Source organism: Podarcis muralis, chromosome 17 (genome assembly GCF_964188315.1).
Source record: "Podarcis muralis chromosome 17, rPodMur119.hap1.1, whole genome shotgun sequence".
NCBI classification, from domain to species: domain Eukaryota; kingdom Metazoa; phylum Chordata; class Lepidosauria; order Squamata; family Lacertidae; genus Podarcis; species Podarcis muralis.
The window spans coordinates 12,644,032-12,663,688 of NC_135671.1; the positions used below are offsets into that span (position 1 = coordinate 12,644,032).

A 19,657-nucleotide genomic window follows, 5' to 3' on the forward strand; every position below is an offset into this window, starting at 1 on the left:
GACTAAACTGCTTCTGGTGCAACAGGACACCGTGACAGAAGCCAGAGTGCACGGAAACACCGTTTAAAGGTACCCCTGCCCGTACGGGCCAGTCGTGACCGACTCTGAGGGTTGCGTGCTCATTTCACTTAAGAGGCCGGGAGCCAGCGCTGTCCGCAGACACTTCCGGGTCATGTGGCCAGCGTGATGAAGCTGCTCTGACGAGCCAGCACCAGCACAGCACATGGAAACGCCGTTTACCTTCCCGCTATAAAGCGGTCCCTATTTATCTACTTACACTTAAGGGTGCTTTCGAACTGCTAGGTGGGCAGGAGCTGGGACCGAATGGCGGGAGCTCACCTCGCCGCAGGGATTCGAACCGCCGACCATACGATCGGCAAGTCCTAGGCACTGAGGTTTTACCCACAGAGCCACCCACGTCCCCTTTACCTATTTACCTTTACCTATTTATCTACTCGCACTGGCGTGCTTTCGAGCCAATAGGTTGGCAGCAGCGCTGCTATTGTGACACATCTTAGATGAGGCTCAGTATTGGGCCCCAACCCCCCAAGTGAAGAATGATTTTCTATGATCATGAGTCATGATGGAGGACCTTTTCCTTACCGTCTTTCAGGAATTTGTGGAGAACAGCAGAAAAGCAATGAAGGAAGCTGGCAGGGGAGTTGGAGCCGAAGGCAGGGAGCTCAAGCCAATGGTAGGTCCTCTGGAAGAAGTGGCTGCTCTCTTCCAAGAGTTTCACGTATACTTCCTGTCCCTTTCTGTTTTCACTGACTATGCTTCTTCGGGAGAAGTCTTTGTCGTTTGTGTCACTCAGGATGTTCTGCTTTTTTTGTTTGTGAGCTTGCCTCTCACCTGGATGGCAGAGTTTTTGTCACAGCTGAGACCATCTCCCATAAAAGTAAGCTGAAAGGAACTGTATCTTCATGCTTCTACTGTGTTTCTCTAACCCCAGAGCGCAACCGAATTCCCTCAGTAGTGATGTTACTGGTACTCAAAATTACCTTTGGGTTGTATACATAGAGAGGGGGAAACAGTCAATATGAAACATATATAACTATGTGCCCAGGTATCCTTTTTGTGGTAGGGTTTCAAAACTTAGTCCATGGTTTTAACTTGACATTTACTATCCTTTTGTTGGAAAATAAGATATTACACTGAGTTGCTAATAGGATTCTGGAAGGCACAGTGGCTATCGCTATGAGTCACTTGACCTCCCTCCACTCCACTTTGCTGCCTCTGGGTACCTGATATATCTGGCTGATAAATTCTGAGGTGATTTGGAGTGATTCCAGCTTGTTCAATTCCCTGTTTATTTCCAGCCACATAAGCCAATTCACTTCAGCCTGATTTTGACGCTTAAACACTCATTTTTTAAGTTTCCACGCATTCCTCCGTCATCAAGGAAGTTGATGCAGTTACTCCTTTCAACCTGCTAAAGTAACATTTCTCCTAATTCTTCTCTCTTTGTCATTATTCTTTCTGCGTTTCAACATTGTGCCTGGTGGAGAAATGTGGATTTGGGCTCCCTCACTTCAAACACGTCCTTTTTCCATTTTAACATGCAGTAACTTTTTGATAAGTCATGAAATTCTTGGAGATAAGAGAAAGCCAGGAAACAGTATGAAGAAATTATATATTTCATGTACTCCATATTGATAGCGATACTGAAGCAACATGTCCCGTCCCCCTGCCGCAATATAATACTTGTGGCTGGTTCATACTATATGTTGGGGCAAATTTTTGCAGCCAGATACATTGACTTGGCAAGAGTAACATATACAAATGAGCTCATACCTCTCAGAATTAGATGTTGCGACCCTTATAATCTCCCTTGAAAAACTGAGAACTCTTAACCCAGCTCTTAACCCAGGTTTCTCCAACCTCAAGTCCCCAGATGTTGCTGAACTACAACCCCCATCATGTCCACCAGCATGGCTGATGGCCAGGGATAATGGGATTTGTAGTCCATTCATACCTGGGGACCCAGCATTGGGAAAAGCTGTATTGATTCCTTTTCACCGGTGCTCAGCTGGCAGTGCTCTTCTTTTTCAAATGCATAGGTGGGCATGATTTACATGGGGCAGGGGCCTGTGGATTTCATTAAGGGTCCCCCCCTCTCCCCATAATTTGATCACTCCTTTTCACTCAAAGCAGGTCTAATGTTTGGCTGTGAGTTATCAAAAAATGAGTTGATACAAATGCATTTGTAAGCTAGCTTGTAAGATTAGTTGATATAATCAATGTAAATGACAGCTATCACAAATTGTTTTTAAGGCTGACATGAGAGTTAAGTGAGGAGAAGATCCTGCACTTTGCTCTTCAATGGTCTTAACCATGCATTAGACTTCAGGGGGTCTAAGGAGCTGAAAAGGAAAGACTAGTTGCTGGCTAACTAAGCATACAACATAATTAATGTAATAATTGCTAAAAGTGTACCCATGAGCTGGCGCCCATGTGGCTAATTTGTCTGAGGATATGAACTAGCCAGAAGACAATATGGTAGGGTGACCACGGAATAGCAGTCAAAACAGAGGGCAACACCAATGCATGTTTATGAACTTGTGAGAGCCTCCCAGAACACAATAACGCAATAAAACGGATTGGCAGTAGGCCCACGCCAAACACAGGGAGATATTTCTTCATAGAGCACAATTAACACATTGACGTAGCTGCTTTATTAAACATGAACATAGATGCCTCCTGAAAGTCATTAGATAAATTCATGAAGGCTTGGTTTCTCGGAGGCTACTAGTAATGAATGATAACTCAGAATGAGACCTAAGTGTGCAGAGGCTGCAGACTTCTAATAACTGCATGCCAGATGTTTGGGGGCCGGCAATAGGGGGTGCTCTGCTTTTGAGCTTTCTGGCAGCTTCTGCACGATCAAGGCTGGAAACAGAATATTTGACTAGATAGATATTTGATCTGATTCGGCAAGGAAGTTCTAATATTCCTTTCGCATGTTTGCTCAGGGACCTGCCAATCCTCTCAGTAGCCCTGATTGCTACAGTTTGAAACTGAAGCTAAAAATTAACATTATTTTTTGGGGAACATAATGCTAAACATAGGGACGCGGGTGGCACTGTGGGTAAAAGCCTCAGCGCCTAGGGCTTGCCGATCGAAAGGTCGGCGGTTCGAATCCCCACGGCGGGGTATGCTCCCGTCACTCGGTCCCAGCGCCTGCCAATCTAGCAGTTCGAAAGCACCCCCGGGTGCAAGTAGATAAATAGGGACCGCTTACCGGCGGGAAGGTAAACGGTGTTTCCATGTGCTGCGCTGGCTCGCCAGATGCAGCTTTGTCACGCTGGCCACGTGACCCGGAAGTGTCTGCGGACAGCGCTGGCCCCCGGCCTATAGAGTGAGATGGGCGCACAACCCCAGAGTCTGTCAAGACTGGCCCGTACGGGCAGGGGTACCTTTACCTTTACCTTTAATGCTAAACAACAAATAACTCTGCACAATCCTCAGCCTTGCATGCTCCTCATTTCTCTCTTCTCTTGGCATAGCTGTCTGAAGATCAGAAGCACTCACTTCCTGATACATCCAAAGCCAAACTGCTTAGAGTTAGTTCAAACAAGCCAAGATCAAAATGTGTTTTATGATCTTGACTTGTTCACCAAAAAATAAACAAGTGGAGAGGCCTCTAGGTCTAATCAGCAGGTCCACAGACTCTTTTGATCAGGCCCAGTCTTGCTCCCTCCACTGCTCTCGCCAGTTTCGTCTTCTCCACCCATCTCTTCCTCTGCTTTTCCCCATCCCAGCCGCAACCCTGCTGTTTCTGCTGCTGTGAAAAGAGGGAGAGGGAAGCAGCGTGCAGATAAACTCGGAGGCCCAACCGTGGCCCATGGTGATCAGGGCACTGTAGCATCCTTCCAAAAAATGCTGTCACTACCACATCTAAAACTGTGCTTGGGGAAGCTGGGCTATTAATTGGGCACACAGCTTTGTACAAACAAACCTAGTGCAGCTTGCTGCTTTATCTAGCAGTATCTTTATCTAGTGTATCTGAAGAAGTGTGCATGCACACGAAAGCTCATACCAAGAACTAACTTAGTTGGTCTTTAAGGTGCTACTGGAAGGAATTTTGTTTTGTTTTGACTATGGCAGACCAACACGGCTACCTATCTGTAACTGCTTTATCTAGGTTCAGCCAGAGAGAAAAATCACACTATGTAGATATATATATATATATATATATATATATATATATATATATATATATCCACATTGGAAAAAGTTTGACTAATATATCTAATTTTTCTAGACCTTCATTCTTGTATCAATCAAATCTCTGTTTATTGTGCCAAAGACTGAAAACCGGTGCAGTAGAAAAGTTTTTAGTGTCAGTGCAGCATACATTTTTCAATTATGCTTATGAATCTATGTTCTAAATATGCACTGTTCTGAAAAATTATCTCTACTGGTACTTTGTAGTAAAAACAATTAATGCACTGGTGGGATCCTTAGGCAAAATGTATAATTGGGTTAAAGGATTCAAGGAAACTGCAGGAAAGTGAGATTCTTATGTTTACAATGTGATCAGATTGATTGTTTATACAAATTGTGTTAAAACTGACTAAAATTTTAAAAAGTGTCTGTGTATGTATATATTATGTACACAAGCACATAAATATATACAATATTACCCAGGAATAATTTTTTTCAGGACTTTTTAGATAATACTAGATAAAATTTTAAAATGTCATACTTTTATTTTAAGGGGAAGATTGGTTATTTTCAATTATTAAAGATAAAAAGGCCAAAAAGAAAAGAAAAGAAAGAAGCTGGGCTATTAACAGACGTAATGCTTATTATAGGTGTTGGTACATGCATACAATGGTTCTCATGCAAATGGCAAAAAGCATAAGCCGCACTGAAGCAGATTCTCTGTCATCAGAATTAGATCCACTGCTTTCTTTCTGGGGGTACGCAGCGGGTACACATACCCCTAAACATTTTGCGTTGCCCCAACTGACGGACCGATATGCCAGCTGACTCCGCAGTAGCAGCGCGGACTGGAGCTCTGTCATTCTCCCCGCTGGTGCCTGGGGAGGGGAGTCTGGGGTGGCCGTAGTGGAGGCGCTGGCGCTGCTCCTCCTCGCTCAAGCCGGCGAGCGCTTGCCCCTACTCGCTCAAGCCGACCCCACTGCTGCTGGGGGTCTTCCCGTCCTCTCAGCGCCGCCACCTCTGGTCCCTCGTCCAGGGTTTGGGGGGGAGGAAGGGTGCGAGGAGAGAGGGAGCAGCCAAAATGAGAGTACCTAAACATTTTTTAAGGGGGAAAAGCACTGATTAGGCCTACATATATTTTGTAGCTATTTTATTTATTTAACTTAACTATTTATAAGGCACCTTTTCACAACCAGACCAGTGGATTTTCCATGGTACTTGGCTAGTTGTTGTTTTTCACTTGCACATTTTATTAATGTTTGTCGTTGACACGTGAAGGCAGATTCCCCAGTTGATCTGACTTAGGCACCTGAATAAAGTTATAAATATAATAAGCAAATGCAGCTGACCAAGTGATGACTTCCCACAGAACGCATGTTGATGATTTCTGTTGCTGCCAAGCAACAGGGAGGATTTTCCCACACACCTGTGCAAAAGCTGAAAGCTGAGGAAGCAGGGAAGTGTTCAAATTGTTTCCGTCACATGGTTGTGTATCACAGACCGTGTGGTTCCGTATCGTGTCGTGGACAGGGTGTGAGCTTTGGATCAGGAACACAAGCAGCTCTGTCAAGAAGCTGCACTCTCTCAGCCTAACTTGCCTCATGGGGTTGTGAGGATAAAATGGGATCAACATCACATAAGCCAACCTCAGCTCACCAAATGAAGAGCCACATACAAATCTGAAATAGGCTTTAGTAAATTCTCAGTTGATAGACAAGCAAAATGCTTTCCAGAGCCTTCTGAGATTGTGGGAGCCTGTGGCATTTGAAACATGAAGTAGTTTGTTTTGTTTGGATCCACTTCGTTCATATTGTAGAGAAACTGATCTAATCATTCAACCAAGGCAGGCACCTAAGCATCTTTCCAAAATGCTAGGGTGATGAACTTTTTAAATTTTATAATTCTAAAGGTGTTTTTTTTATAGGCTGTTGACTGAATTTTGATTCCTGAAGAGCTTTTCGGTGTCCCTAATTCGTGGCTCACCAAGTTTGTTAAAATGAGTTGTTGTTTTTAACTTTGAGCAGGATTCTGAGAACTGGCTCTGCGCATACAAGGGCCATGCAGTCTTCTGCTTGCTGAAAAGCAGCTCCACCATAATTTGTGGCAGACCGTTTTTGAAACTCTGAGGTGTTGTTGTTTTTAAACACCACCAGACGTGAAAAGTAGATGTTTGGATCCTGGCCTTTGCTGTGGCTTGAAAAAAGAAGCATATACGAACAATATCATTTCTAAAAAGTGTGTGTGTGTGTGTGTGTGTGTGTGTGTGTGTGTGACTTTAATGTAATTTTATTTTGAAACAGAGTTAAAAAGAAACTCAAACTCAACTCTATACATGCACAACACAGCAAGGTTACTAAAGGAATTAAGAAACTCACTGATTACAATCCTTATTATATTGTGCTTTGGGAGAACTAGCTCACTAACTATATTATTATTAATTTAATTGGTATGCCATCCTTCATCTGAAGATCACAGTGTGGTTCACAACATAAAAAATACAAAGCAAGGACACAAAATGCATAATAAAAACAAACCAATAAACCCCCTCCCACAAACACCATAGGGTGTTTATATATAAGTTGTATATGACATGTGTATCAGCATAAGATGGGCATTTGTACTTTATTGAAATTTGATTAGGAGTTTGAAGGGCTTGCATATAGAAAACAAACAGAAACCATGGTACCATAATATCTCTTTAAAAACCAGGATTCCTCATTGATTAAGTTTGTACATATGTCTCCTAGATTTTATTCAGCCACTGGCATTTAGATGATTGTTTGGATACTTTAGAATACGTGCTATACAAAACTTTTTTGCTGTATGTGATTGCTTAAGAAGGTATATGCAGGGATCCATGGTCATTAGGTTCAAAATGTTGAGGAAGCATAGCTTTGGGAGTTACCTGCAGTAGACTAATCTGGAGAAAATTCTGGTAGTAATCAGCAACCATTTCCCCAAACTCCTGCATTGTTGGACATTCACACCCTAGATGAAAGTATGAGCCAGTCTGACTGTCTGTATCCCTTAGAATAAAACCATAGTTTCGATGCAGGTCCCTGGTCAGCAGGAAGGGACAGCAGTGTTTACTTGATTTTCCATCACCAGTGAGGTTCAGCATGGTGCAAATGCACTGGCAGAGCCAATCCAGTGCCCCCTGCTGGTGTTTGCACTGCGCCCCTACCTTGCCCCTTTTCCTCCCAGTAAGTCATAGCAACACCAAAAGCAGAAAGCCAGGTATGTGCCATCACCTCTCCCCACTATTGGAATATTCCGCCTGCTGAGAATTTTGTACAGTATTATGCTTCCTTTACGTTAGTGTCGATTGCTAAAGTTTCAAAAGAACTCCGCAAAAGTATTTTTGTATTTTTGTATTTTTAAAGGAGGCTTTCCAGAATTAGTGTTTCACTTTTTAATATCAGAATACTAGGAGAAATCAGACAAGCATTATTAAATTAAATGCCTGCACACTATAAGTTACCAACACAATTAATTAATGAAACATCGTAGAATTTCCTAAGAACCTCCATGTAGCGAGACTTCTGTATGTACATTTTCTTGAGGATATTCTGTTGCAAAAACCAACGTCCCCACCCCCCATTCTTTAGTAAATTAATGCACTACATTAAATTTGCCGGCTTGAATTTCAAATGCAGATAACTTTTCAGAATTACTGTGCTGGTTATGATGGTGCTTTTCTGCCTGTAAACATCAGCGTCTTTTTTAATCATTTCCTAACTTCATTTATGACTTATTTATATTTTCCAGGCCTCTGGAGCAAGTTCATCTTGAAGCTGGTCAGCCATTATGGAAACCATCAACATTCCAAAACAATATCTATCTTATCTTATCTTATCTATCTCTCTATATATATCTATATATATATATATATATATTATTTAAAAAAAGCAGCCAAAATCAGAGAAAAGGAACAGGGATTTAATACTTTTTTAATGATTATTTTTGTGAAACATGTACTCTTTTCATACGGGTGGCTTTTACAAGCAACTTTTATCATTGTTCCATTTCAAATTCTAAACAATTGTGGTTTGTGGCAGTGCTATGATTGTAATCCGATTGAGATATTTCACAAGTTGGAGAAGGATTCCATAATATTTTAAAAGAATCATGTAAGATTGCCGATTTGGAATAACGTAAGTGGGTCAAGTAATTTTCCCTCGTGGTTATTTTAATGAGCATAAATCTTTAAAACTCAATGGATAATGACTGTTCTGGAGGGGGAAATCCTTCATAGATTTTTTTTAAAAAAAAGAACTGGGATGAATAATACATTAATCATGTTGGATTTTGCTTGCTTTTTCGCAATGGGATGCTAATAAGATCCAGTAAGTTCAACTTAATCCAGTTTTTTTCCTCATTAACACATTAGACAATTTATATCTAACACATTTTTAAGAAAACCTAACCAACTCCTCAGGTATTTAGATATTGAGACAGCCCCTGAATCTGTGAAGGACAAACTAAAGGCATATGAGGGAGGATGAGTTTTATATTATGCAATTTTTGTCCTCTTTCACCTTATCATTTCCCCTTGAGTTCAGTATCGTCCTTTGCACATCATTGTTCCTTTGAACTACGCAAACTCTTTAAATAAGCGGTTGGACAGTAGGCTTCGAAAGCTCGGCCTCAGATATATACATTACTGTTCCTCCATGACTACATGGAGAGAGAGACCATACACAACTATACACAAAAAGAAAAATTAAGTACTGTAAGTCATTTAAGTTTCTCTTTACGGTTGGAACCATTTCTCGGTCTTGGTTTTCATTGTACGTTCGGTTATTAGTGGAGTACGGTGGGGAAGAGCAGACAAATCTTTTGCGGGTGGGGGGGGGAATAATGTCACTGCCTTAGTATCTAAAGCAGTTCTTGAAGTGGCCTCTGTGCATTCAGTGCTCATGGTACCTGAGTGCCACATGAATACTTCAGAAACTTCCAGACAGCAATATTTTTGTCAATTTTTCTACCTTTCCCACACTCCGAGAAGGAAGGATCGAGCTGCTATCTTGGTTATTGCAGTGGCGAGACACATGTTGTGGTGGCAGAGGCCGTATGCTTGAGCACGCCAAACGCTTATATAGGGAGTGGGGTATTTGAAGCATAGCACTGGCTTGCGGAAGGATGTTGATGCTCCCCCCCCCCTCCAAAAACTGCTTCAGCCCATAGCCCCCCGTCCAAGAGTCCACCCAGAGAAAAGGAGTTGTGAGACAAAAAAACGCTAAGAGAGAAGGGTTCAGTGGCCTTTCTTCTCCACCCATATTGCACTTTAAATCGCCTCCGATCTTTCCAGTCCCTAGGAAGTTGGTATAGCCCCTATACTTGGACGTAGTTCTGCTGTTCGTGTCTGGCTGTCCCTTACCATAGTGAAAACACGTGGGAATATCTCTTGGGGTTCTTCATTGAAAGAGTTGAGGACGTTCAGTTTACAGTACAGCCATTTTATGCCTGTAGAACTGCTAGGCCACCTGAATTTGACCTGCAAGGCCATTTTGGGCAAACTGCGTCTACCTGTCACTCACTTGACAGCTTATGTGTTAAGATCCCTTAGTGCTATTGGTTCTCCTATATGGGGTCTCAGCACTCAGCACCATAGCACTAACATTAACTGGAAATCTTGGCTGCTGCCTTTTGCTGTGAGAGCGCGGGCAGAGGCTTATCTCTGATCTTAGCGCTGTGGTTCCGCACCACTAAGACGGGAAATGAGAGAACCGCTGCCTGCTCTCTGAAACTAAAAGGCAACATTTCCGCCATCCCTGAGAGCCTAACTTTCAAAGGCTTAATCCGGTGCCTCGAAATTCCTTCAAAGGTTAAAATCTTACGCTATACCAGCTCTTTAAGTAACTGGGATTTCAGAGAGAGAGAGAGAGAGAGAGAGAGAGCCCTTTCTAGGTAGACAGGCTTCCCATTAAATGTACCGTATTTTTTGCTCTATAAGATGCACCAGACCACAAGACGCACCTAGTTTTTGGAGGAGGAAAACAAGAAAAAAAATATTCTGAATCTCAGAAGCCAGAACAGCAAGAGGGATCGCTGCACAGTGAAAGCAGCAATCCCTCTTGCAGGTCTGGCTTCTGGGATAGCTGCGCAGCCTGCATTCGCTCCATAAGACGCACACACATTTCCCCTTACTTTTTAGGAGGGAAAAAGTGAGTCTTATAGAGCAAAAAATATGGTATGTCCTAGTTTAACAGTGCAAGGTTCTCGTAGAAAAGAACTGAGAGTGCTCTCTGCATTCCTTACATAGCTTTCTCATACAGCAGGTCAGGTAGCAAGACTGCTTTTGAACTATACCATTTTAAATAGCAAGGGGTATTTGTGTTTGTGTGTGTAGGTCACATGTTTGAACAAGCCCAGTCACTGTATGTAGAAGACTAGCATGTCAGGCTGGGCTAGAACTCTCACCCTGTAGTCTGAAGTCGAACAGGAACAATTGTAGACTCCTCACCTGCCGCTTGTGTAGGCCAGAGAGTGGGACCTTTACAGATAGACATTGCTTTCCAGAAGCTTCCAAAGTTTGACAGGGCTCAATGCCCATTAATACAAATGCACAGAGGCCCCCTGAAGAACTTCATTACGAGTTAAGTAGCTTTCATCTATCCAGTAATAAGAACTTGACCATTTTTATATGTGTTAAATTCCTTTCTTCATTCCTGAGACTTTAAACTGCATAATGAATGCTAATATTCCATTGTTTGGCTTATTGTAATAGTAAATGCTTACAGTGTAATTGCAGAGAATAATTTCATGATCTGTTTATGCGATATATTCCGTTTTGTTACAATTTTTTTAAAAGAACTATTTTTGTTAATGTAAAGTTAAATATTTCAGAGCAGAATTTTTAAACTTTATTGCACTAAATGCAAATGTGGGGAGAGAGAGAGAGAGAAGTAATGCCTCAATGGATGGATCACTCCTTAAGAGAATCTTTTTCTTTCTTTCTTTTTTGGAAAAAGAGAGCTATTGTTCTAGATAAGCTTAGCTAAACGGTTGCAGACACCCAGTAGAGTTGAATGGCCACCAATTTTTTTATTATAAATGGCTGTTTTGATTCTGTGCTTCCTTTCAAAGGATCAGTCCTTTTAAAATTGCTGCTGAAGGAAACATAGCATTCTGTAATTAATTGGTGGTCTTTGCTGTGTAACTAAACGCTTCAGTTTCATTTTTATAAATCATCTGACATCTTAAAACCTCTTCAGACTACTTGCAATAAATTTCAGGACAAGTTTAAAAAAATGGGGGGGGGGGCAATAATCCTTTCTCAGTCGGTCACAGAAACTAATCATGGAAGTACATTTTAAAACTAGAAAACTAGATTAGCCTCTGTTCCTGCTAACACTATAACCAACGTGCTTAACTTTTCCAACATAATTATTGCCATGAAATCGTCATTTGGTGTTTTGACATGAATCAACGTTGAATGCATGTGTGTTAGCAGGAACCAAGGCGTTAGTCTAGGCTTAAACTAGAGCACTGCTTTAAGTCTCTTTTAATGTATATATTACATGTTACTGTAAGGATATTTAGGAGGAGAAATAAGAGGAGCCTTAATTTGTTGGAGGAAGTGCCGTGGCTCTGCTGTGGCACTGGGTTTTGGACACCGTTTGCTTCGGTCGCTGGGAGTATGGCAACAAGAGTGGGAAGAAAACCTGGGCTCAGCAGGTTGAAAACCACAGAGGCTGGATCCCAAAGCAAGGAAAATGGGTCACTTATATGCAGCTCCTCTGAGGTTAACTGCCGTTAACCTGTTTTAGAAAGGATCACTCGAGACGGGAGGCTTGGATTTGGCTCACCTTGGACATCATCCGAACACCTGTGTTGCCAGGTCCCACCAGCTTGTGTTCCCTGCTTGTCAGAAGCCCTGGGAAAAGAGAGATGCTTTTCCGGAGTTTGAACTTGCAACTAGAATTGTAATCAGAAACAAAAATTTTGTATTTTTGTATACCTTGATTGTGCAGCATTTTTATATACAGGTCCTGTTTTACAAATAAATTTGGTTTCTTAACATGGTGTTTAAAAATCTTTGTGGCTATTACTTCCCTCAGGCAGCTGCAATCTGCAAAAGACACTACTGTGCAAATGGCAGCTGATGTGTGAACCCATGCCCCCAAATGTTCATCCATGTGCAGATGCTCTGGTCATGCTACCTGAAGCCCGGACACTTCTCAGATACACTTCTGAGTGTAGACAAATCAGTATACTTGGCCAAGTATTAATGTATTAGAACAGTAACCAATCAAATATTAGTAATTTCAAGAGGGGCTGTATTCTATAAGACTTCAGCCCATCCCAGGAACATCAGAGGGCACAACGTCTATGTGTTTGGTGTTAAGAAAGTTGTTTTAGAAAAGAAATGTGTGCCCTTAACTTGTGTGTCCTTAAGTCTCAGCCCCTTCCAATTAATCGCTTGAAAGTTTAAGATTCATAACCTAATGATTAAAACAATTAAATAATGCAGCCCTTCTGTGTTTTCTCAGTAGGGTAGGAGAGCTGGGACAAAATTCACATCTGGCTCTTTGGTTTCACATAGTATGTGGGCAGATGAGTCTAAAAAGCCCAGGATACAATTTTTCATGGCTATGGTGGCTCATTTACCAGAAGTAATGTATTTGCTTCTGGATTCAGGGAGGTAACCGTGTTGGTCTGATGCATTTTATAAAAAAAAATTTTTTAATGTCTAGTAGCACCTTAGAGACCAACGTAAGTTTCTTCTTGGTATAAGCTTTCGTGTACATGCACAAAAAGCTTAGTGTGTATCTGAGGAAGTGTGCATGCACACGAAAGCTTATACCACGAACAAACTTAGTTGGTCTCTAAGGTGATACTGGACAGGAGGTTTTTTTAATCTTTTTATGTATTTACTTCTGGTAAGTGTATACTGGATTCTGACCAAACTAAACCACCTAGAGAAAAAGTCTTGAGCAGAGTAGCTCCCCTGGTGCAAACCTGGTCTATATAACAGGTTAACCACATGCTAAAACTTTTCCAGGCTGAACTACTTCAGACTGCAGATAAGGGGTGGCATTTTCAGGCTTCCGCATGAAAAATACGGAAAGAGAACACACTGGGGATAAAGCTAGACTTGAGCCATTCTCTTGGACCATCTAGTTTTCCGCGAATGGGCTTGTTTGGTTTCAGTGCAGAAGATAACTGACTCGTGTAAGTGACCACCTTCGGCCTGAAGTGGTACAGTCCAGGAACAATTCCGCCATCTGATGAGCTGCTTGCCTTGATTGCATCTAAGGATCTGGCTCTATAGTTTGCAAGTGGGCAGAGAGGGAAGAGCTTGATGAGGTAGTATTCTTAGCTGCCTTCAATCAGCTCTGTGAAGCAACTTGGATTGATTTTGCCTTTCATCTTTAACAAGCAGAAAGCCTATCTGCCCTCCCAAGGTCTTTGTGAGTTTGCTAGAGGGCAAATAGCAGGTGCGCTTCAAAAGCCAGTGCCCTGCAAGAAGCCCTAAGAGTAAATTGCTCCCCGCAACCCAAGGGGATGGGATGGGCTTCTGGCCCCATCCAGAGTTTTCCAGGCATAAATTTTTCAAAGCAGCCCCAGAGCGCTATCTCCCTCACTTTGCTGTGCTCTGTTTTGAGCAGCTACCTGAATTGGTTCGGCACTGAACCAAGCTATTCACTGATTTGTGGGGCAAAGAGTTTGGCTCTGTTGCAGCCCAATCAGAGAAGGACTTGCCCATCTTCCATCTGTGTAGTGCTGTCTGCTCTGTAGGGAATTTCTGTCAACCTTCCTGGTGTATGTTTGCTCCATTTGCTCCTCCCCAATGGTCTAATTAACTGGAGCAAGCCGAGCGGAGCCATCTCATACCTTCTTTGTTTACCACAAACCACTTAAGCAAGGATTTCTCACCTAAGGGGTTTTAATTTATCGGAGGGTGTTGCGTGCAGTCCAGACCATTGCGAAAATCCACTGAATTATGGATGGTTTTCATCACACCAGTCAAGCAACTCAGGCCTCCTGCATATGTTGGGGAACCACATGCTGTGGAACTAACTACTCCTAAATGAGTTTATTTCAACTGTCAAATGTCATTTTTAGGGTGGTGGTTTGAGGCACAGAGCATTCCGGAGTACAATACAATTACCGTTTTAGAGAGTGGGGGGACTGAGACCAGAGGGTGTTTTCATAAGCAATTTTTAAAATATGAGATAGAAAGTGGAAGTGAGCCATGTTTAAACTGAACTAGCAAAATGTCCAGTGGTGGCTGATGAAGTACAGGATGCAGGGAGGGAGGGTAGCCTGCAGTTTCTGGCAGTGCTATTTTTCTAGAAAAAGATGTTCTGGAACTCACCATGGACACATCCCTTGTTCTCTTAGAATGGCAATGGTGTCCACCACCTGAGAAGTGCCAGAACTGAGTTCCAGGGAGTTCAGGCTAGGGGGGGGGGGAGCCCTGGCTCTTGGCCAAATGATTAGTTCAGATCCTTGGCAAAATGACTGGCCATCCCCAAAGGAGAAAGAGGGAAGGGATGATGAGCAAAAGAGGGATGAAGAAGACATACAGTGGTACCTTGGTTCTCAAACTAAATACGTTCCAGGAGTCCGTTTGACTCCCGAAACCGTTTGAAAACCAAGGCGTGGCTTCCGATTGGCTGCAGGAGCTTCCTGCACTCAATCAAAAGAAAAATGTTCGCAAACCGGAACGTTTCCAGGTTTCGGGCGCCGATTTGTTCAGGGGCCAAGCCATTCATGTACCAAGGTACCACTGTACTATTGGCTCTGGTTGTGCCACTGCTGGCTTCTCCCTTGATGCTCATGGTTCTGTCCAACAGATCACTTTTCTCTCTCCCTCTCTCTCTTTCCAGAAGGAATGTGACACTTGACAGAAAATAAGGTTTTCCACCCCAGAGTACGGCAAGGGCCAATGTACCGCAAAGAACCTGGAGAAGCCAGTGTAGTGATGAGCACAGAGACACATCACAGACCTCTTAGGTGGTGAACTTGCAGTTATCACTTGTTTCCCAAATACTGAGGCCAATATCATGCAACAAGGGGGAGGGGGAAATCACATTCAACCTTATTCAGCACACTTGGTACCAATTTCAGTCCTGGCTAGTGTACTATCTGTACTTCAATGCTGGGACAGAGAGGAATGATGACCAGTTAAGCAGTGATGCTTGGGGTGGAAAAGACGGCGACTTTTGAAGCCTGCTTGGAGTTATAGGGGCCCATGTCATTTTAGTCTTGTTAGATGGCCTCTGTAAATGCTGAATGTCTTCCTGGTATCCGGAACATCAAGTTTTGGGGGGAAACGGTTAGTTTTCAGTAGGTTTCAAGGTCTAGAATGCAATCATGAAATCCAAAGGTCAGCCCTGAGATTCAGACTAAATGTGCATCTTGTCCCTTGTGATTTCACGCTTTGCCCCTGTCTAGAATGTCATGAGCGCCATCATGGACCATGCTTGCTGCAGTATAGCCCTCAACTTTATGGTCCCTTCATTTTTATTGCTGTTGTTGCTATCATGTGACAGACCTCAGGAATGGGCCTTTATATACAGATGAATGTACATTTTTACCAATGGACCTTTTACATCAGCCAAGGGCAAAAGTTTAAAATAAGGTTAGCATTATTGCTATTACTACTATCAATATTGGGTGTATGGGGTGTCAGAGGAGGGGTAGTACCTCTGGTGGGGGACACATTGTGTTCCTTCTGGGGTAGTTTGTCCATCTTTGGTCCTCACCCTGCACTGAGCATTCATCTGTGGCTCCTAGAAGCTGCCAGCATGCAACAGTGACCGCACCCCAGGAATGGCTTTGACAGGCTAGCTAAACCAAGAGAGGATAGCCAGTGGTTCTCAAACCCTTGGTGAGTTAGAGACATCCCCTGTATGTGAAAACAGGCTCCAGCAGATATGGATGGACAAGACCAATAGTAGGTCCAACGGTCAAGGGGGTGGTTTCTGCATGTAGAGGGGCAGATGGGGCTCGTCAACCTGGGAAGGTAGCCCATCTAGGAGAAGAAAAACTCTGATACTAAACCTCCACTACCTTGTGGCCATACTCATCCACGAGAAAGGTTTCAGGAAAGAATGGCTAAGGAAAAATCCATACCCACTGCCTTGCCTCCTGCCATGGGCCAGGAGTCGGCTTCACTTGCTCAGAATTGACTCCACCTGCTGCTGATCAGCCTTCTTGCTGAAGAAGAGGCTCCAGCTTTCTTAAGCAGGGTTTCCAGCCTCAGTTACCGTATTTTTTGCCCTATAGGACACACTTTTTCCCCTCCAAAAATGAAGGGGAAATGTGTGTACGTCCTATGGGGCGAATGCAGGCTTTCGCTGAAGCCTGGAGAGTGAGAGGGGTCAGTGGGCACCGACCCCTCTCGCTCTCCAGGCTTCAGGAAGCTATCCGCAGCGGGAGTTCCCGCCGTGCTTCCTAGGCTTGTGGATAGCAGCCTGCATCCCGAAGCCCAGGGCGCGCTGAGTAGCCTGTGGAGCCCGGCGGGAGTTCCCAAGGCTTGCAGATAGCAGCCTGTTCTGGGGGCTGGGGTCGGGGGAAGCTTGGGCTGGGGGGGGGAATAATTTTTTTTCTTTATTTCCCCCCCCCCAAAAAAAAAAAAACTAGGTGCGCCTATGGGCCGGTGCGCCCTATAGGGCGAAAAATACGGTATTTGTTGGAAACAACATTCATCATTCCTGGCCAGAAGTTGCTGCTTCTTGTGACTTGGACCCTTGGCTTTCCTGGCCCCGGTCATCTGACTGTGTGAACTGAGATACTCCTGACCTTAGGATAGGACTGGACTGCACCTTGTATACAGACTCTGCCTCCAGGCAAGTACCCCCCTGAGACTCGACTGGTTGGCTGGCTTCTCCCTCCACTGAGCTCTGCTGTGGCTGACAGCATAGGACTACGACACCTCCACTTCGGGAGAATAAAAGGCTAAACCAGGCATAGGCAAACTTGGCCCTCCAGATGTTTTGGGACTACAATCCCCATCATCCCTGACCACTGGTCCTGTTAGTTAGGGATGATAGGACTTGTAGTCCCAAAACATCTGGAGGGCCAAGTTTGGCCATGCCTGGGCTAAACCCTACAGAAATCCAGATTGGGATCCCTAAGACTGGTGCCTTGGATGGTACACCTCCTTCCAGCAACTCCTTGTAGCCAAGCTAGTGCCAAACATATTGCTCTGCTTTCCTTTGGACCACATTGATAAGGCTGGGCATCATTGTCATCTGGGCAGCCCAGGACTTCCATACACACCACCCAGGTCTGCGTCACTTCGGGGCTGCTAATGCAGACATTTGACTTCACTCCCAGAAGCACACTCCATTGTTTCTGGAGACAGATAGACACCAACAACAACATTACTATTAACATAATAAAATGGGTGGCAAAGGCAATGGTCTTGCGGCCCCTTAACCACTAACAGGCATCACTTTTTGTGGGCTAGAGGCCCCTCCATCAGATGTTAGGTAGAGGATTCCGGCTTCTGCACAGCCTCGCAAGTTCTCCGTGGCCCAAACAATGCCATTTATCTTTGCTTCAAGTCTCAGTGCCTCCTAATTTGTACAATGGTGCCCTGAGGAGATTTCTATTTAGGTTCGGAAGTCATTCACAGTTTGTCAAGGCTGAAACCACTTGGCTCTGTCAACTTCAGCCCTGCCAGCTTTCTAGAAACACAGCAGCGTATCTGGTACTATTAATTACAAAGGCAACGTCTTGGAAGGCAGGGCCAGCTAGATCCATGAGAGGCTGACGTCCTTAGGCCTTGTTGACATGTTACACTTACTTCTGCTACCTGGTTCAATGGCTGGCAGTGAAATTGGAAGCGTTCCACTTATTTTGTTCTTAAAGAACTGTTATAAGAATCTAAGGTCTCAAATATATAAATGAAATGTTCATAAATGTACCAGGCAAACCACATGTCTGAAACAGTATAGGAAAACCATTTTGACTCTTTCAGTGACCTCAAATATTCCTCTGCAGTTTGGGTGGAAATGGAAAAAGCCTCCCCGTTGTCTCTGTGCTCACAAATCCTGCCTTAAGGGCACATTTGGGTATGAATAGGGGGAGCCTGTGACCTGGATTCTAAAGTATTAACCATCACAAAAGAATGGCCAGGCTGCCCTGGTAATCCAATCACTGACCATAAACAGGTTTCCTGCCAGACAGGATTCTGTTTTAGACCACTCCTTCTGTGATGTATGTATGATGTATTGGGGGGGTGGTCTTGGGCTACAGGGTGGCAATTTCAAAAGTTTATATCAGGGCTTGCACACCATTGTTCTGGGTTCCTCCTCCCTCCTGCATGTGGTGAGTGAGGACCCTGTTGCAACAGTTCAATAAAGATCAGGCTTACTAGCTGCTTTGCTTCTCAATATTCTCTGGTTGGCCTCTGTTACAGTGGTACCTCGGGTTAAGTACTTAATTCGTTCCGGAGGTCCATTCTTAACCTGAAACTGTTCTTAACCTGAAGCACCACTTTAGCTAATAGGGCCTCCTGCTGCCGCCGCACCGCCGGAGCAAGATTTCTGTTCTTATCCTGAAGAAAAGTTCTTAACCTGAAGCACTATTTCTGGGTTAGCGGAGTCTGTAACCTGAAGCATATGTAACCTGAAGCGTATGTAACCCGAGGTACCACTGTATTTTCTCCTACTGTTGGGAACCCACTTAAGGACTCTATATGGGCTCTTGGACACCCCATAAGGAAAAAGGAGCACATTTTGTTTACATCAGAACAGATCTCTAGGCTTGAGCTGCAGCCATTTCCCAATGTTGCAGTTTGAGCATTAGTGCTTTGCCTAGAAAATGTCCCAAGATCCTGGAGCTAAATGTGGCCATTTTTGATCAACACTGTCTGAAAGAAGGATAGCATTGAAACAAATTGTTCCTATGGCCCCAGTTTTACATGCACACCGTACAGGAGAATATTCCTTTGCGCTTCAAGGCATTCCATACCATGCCTCCAGATAGGCCTCAGTCAGATTTTTCCAAGTTTATTATCGGTCAGACCAATGAGCTGAGACAGGTTCTGGTGAAAGCAAGGCAGATCTTTATTATTCTGTTGCAACAACTTTCCCTGTCCTTTGGTAGGAGGTGGACCCTGAACAAAGGTATGCAAGAACTTTAAATTGCCCTGCCCCTTAGTCAAGGACCACACAAAGAGCATCAGACACTTGTCACAGAAAGAGGCGGTCTGAAACAGAAATTTGAGAGTGTGGCTTGTCTCCTGTCTGTCAAGATATCCGATAAGGTTTCCTGATTGCCCTGTCTTGGCCAATCTGGGCCATCCTTTTGAAATGGGAAATACCTTAGTTCCTGAATTTACACCTATTAATACACAGAAAGATGCTCTATTGACATGTCTGCTCCGCTTAGCAGATACTTGCCAGACTCAGTTTTGCAGAGGGATAAGTCCCTTAATCCCAAGCAGTTTATAGCACTTTATTTATTTACAGGATTTACAGGCAAAAGAATGGTATTTTGGAAAGGCATTCTTTCCCAGACACGTCCT

The 19,657-nt window shown here is 43.7% G+C and overlaps 1 protein-coding gene across 2 annotated transcripts in view; it reads left to right on the forward strand.

The window, feature by feature from the left end:
• Positions 1–12,190, forward strand: part of SLC44A1 (solute carrier family 44 member 1) — a 92,347-nt gene extending 80,157 nt beyond the window's left edge. The window contains exons 15-16 of one of the 2 annotated variants that reach the window (XM_028711361.2): positions 614–694; positions 7,936–12,190. In XM_028711361.2, coding sequence (XP_028567194.1) covers positions 614–694; positions 7,936–7,959 — 105 coding nt within the window. In that variant the 3' untranslated portion in view covers positions 7,960–12,190. Of the gene's footprint in view, positions 1–613; positions 3,013–7,935 lie in introns of those variants that run through there. The other variant, XM_028711360.2, reaches the window with a different exon arrangement.
• The last annotated feature ends 7,467 nt before the right edge of the window (positions 12,191–19,657 follow it).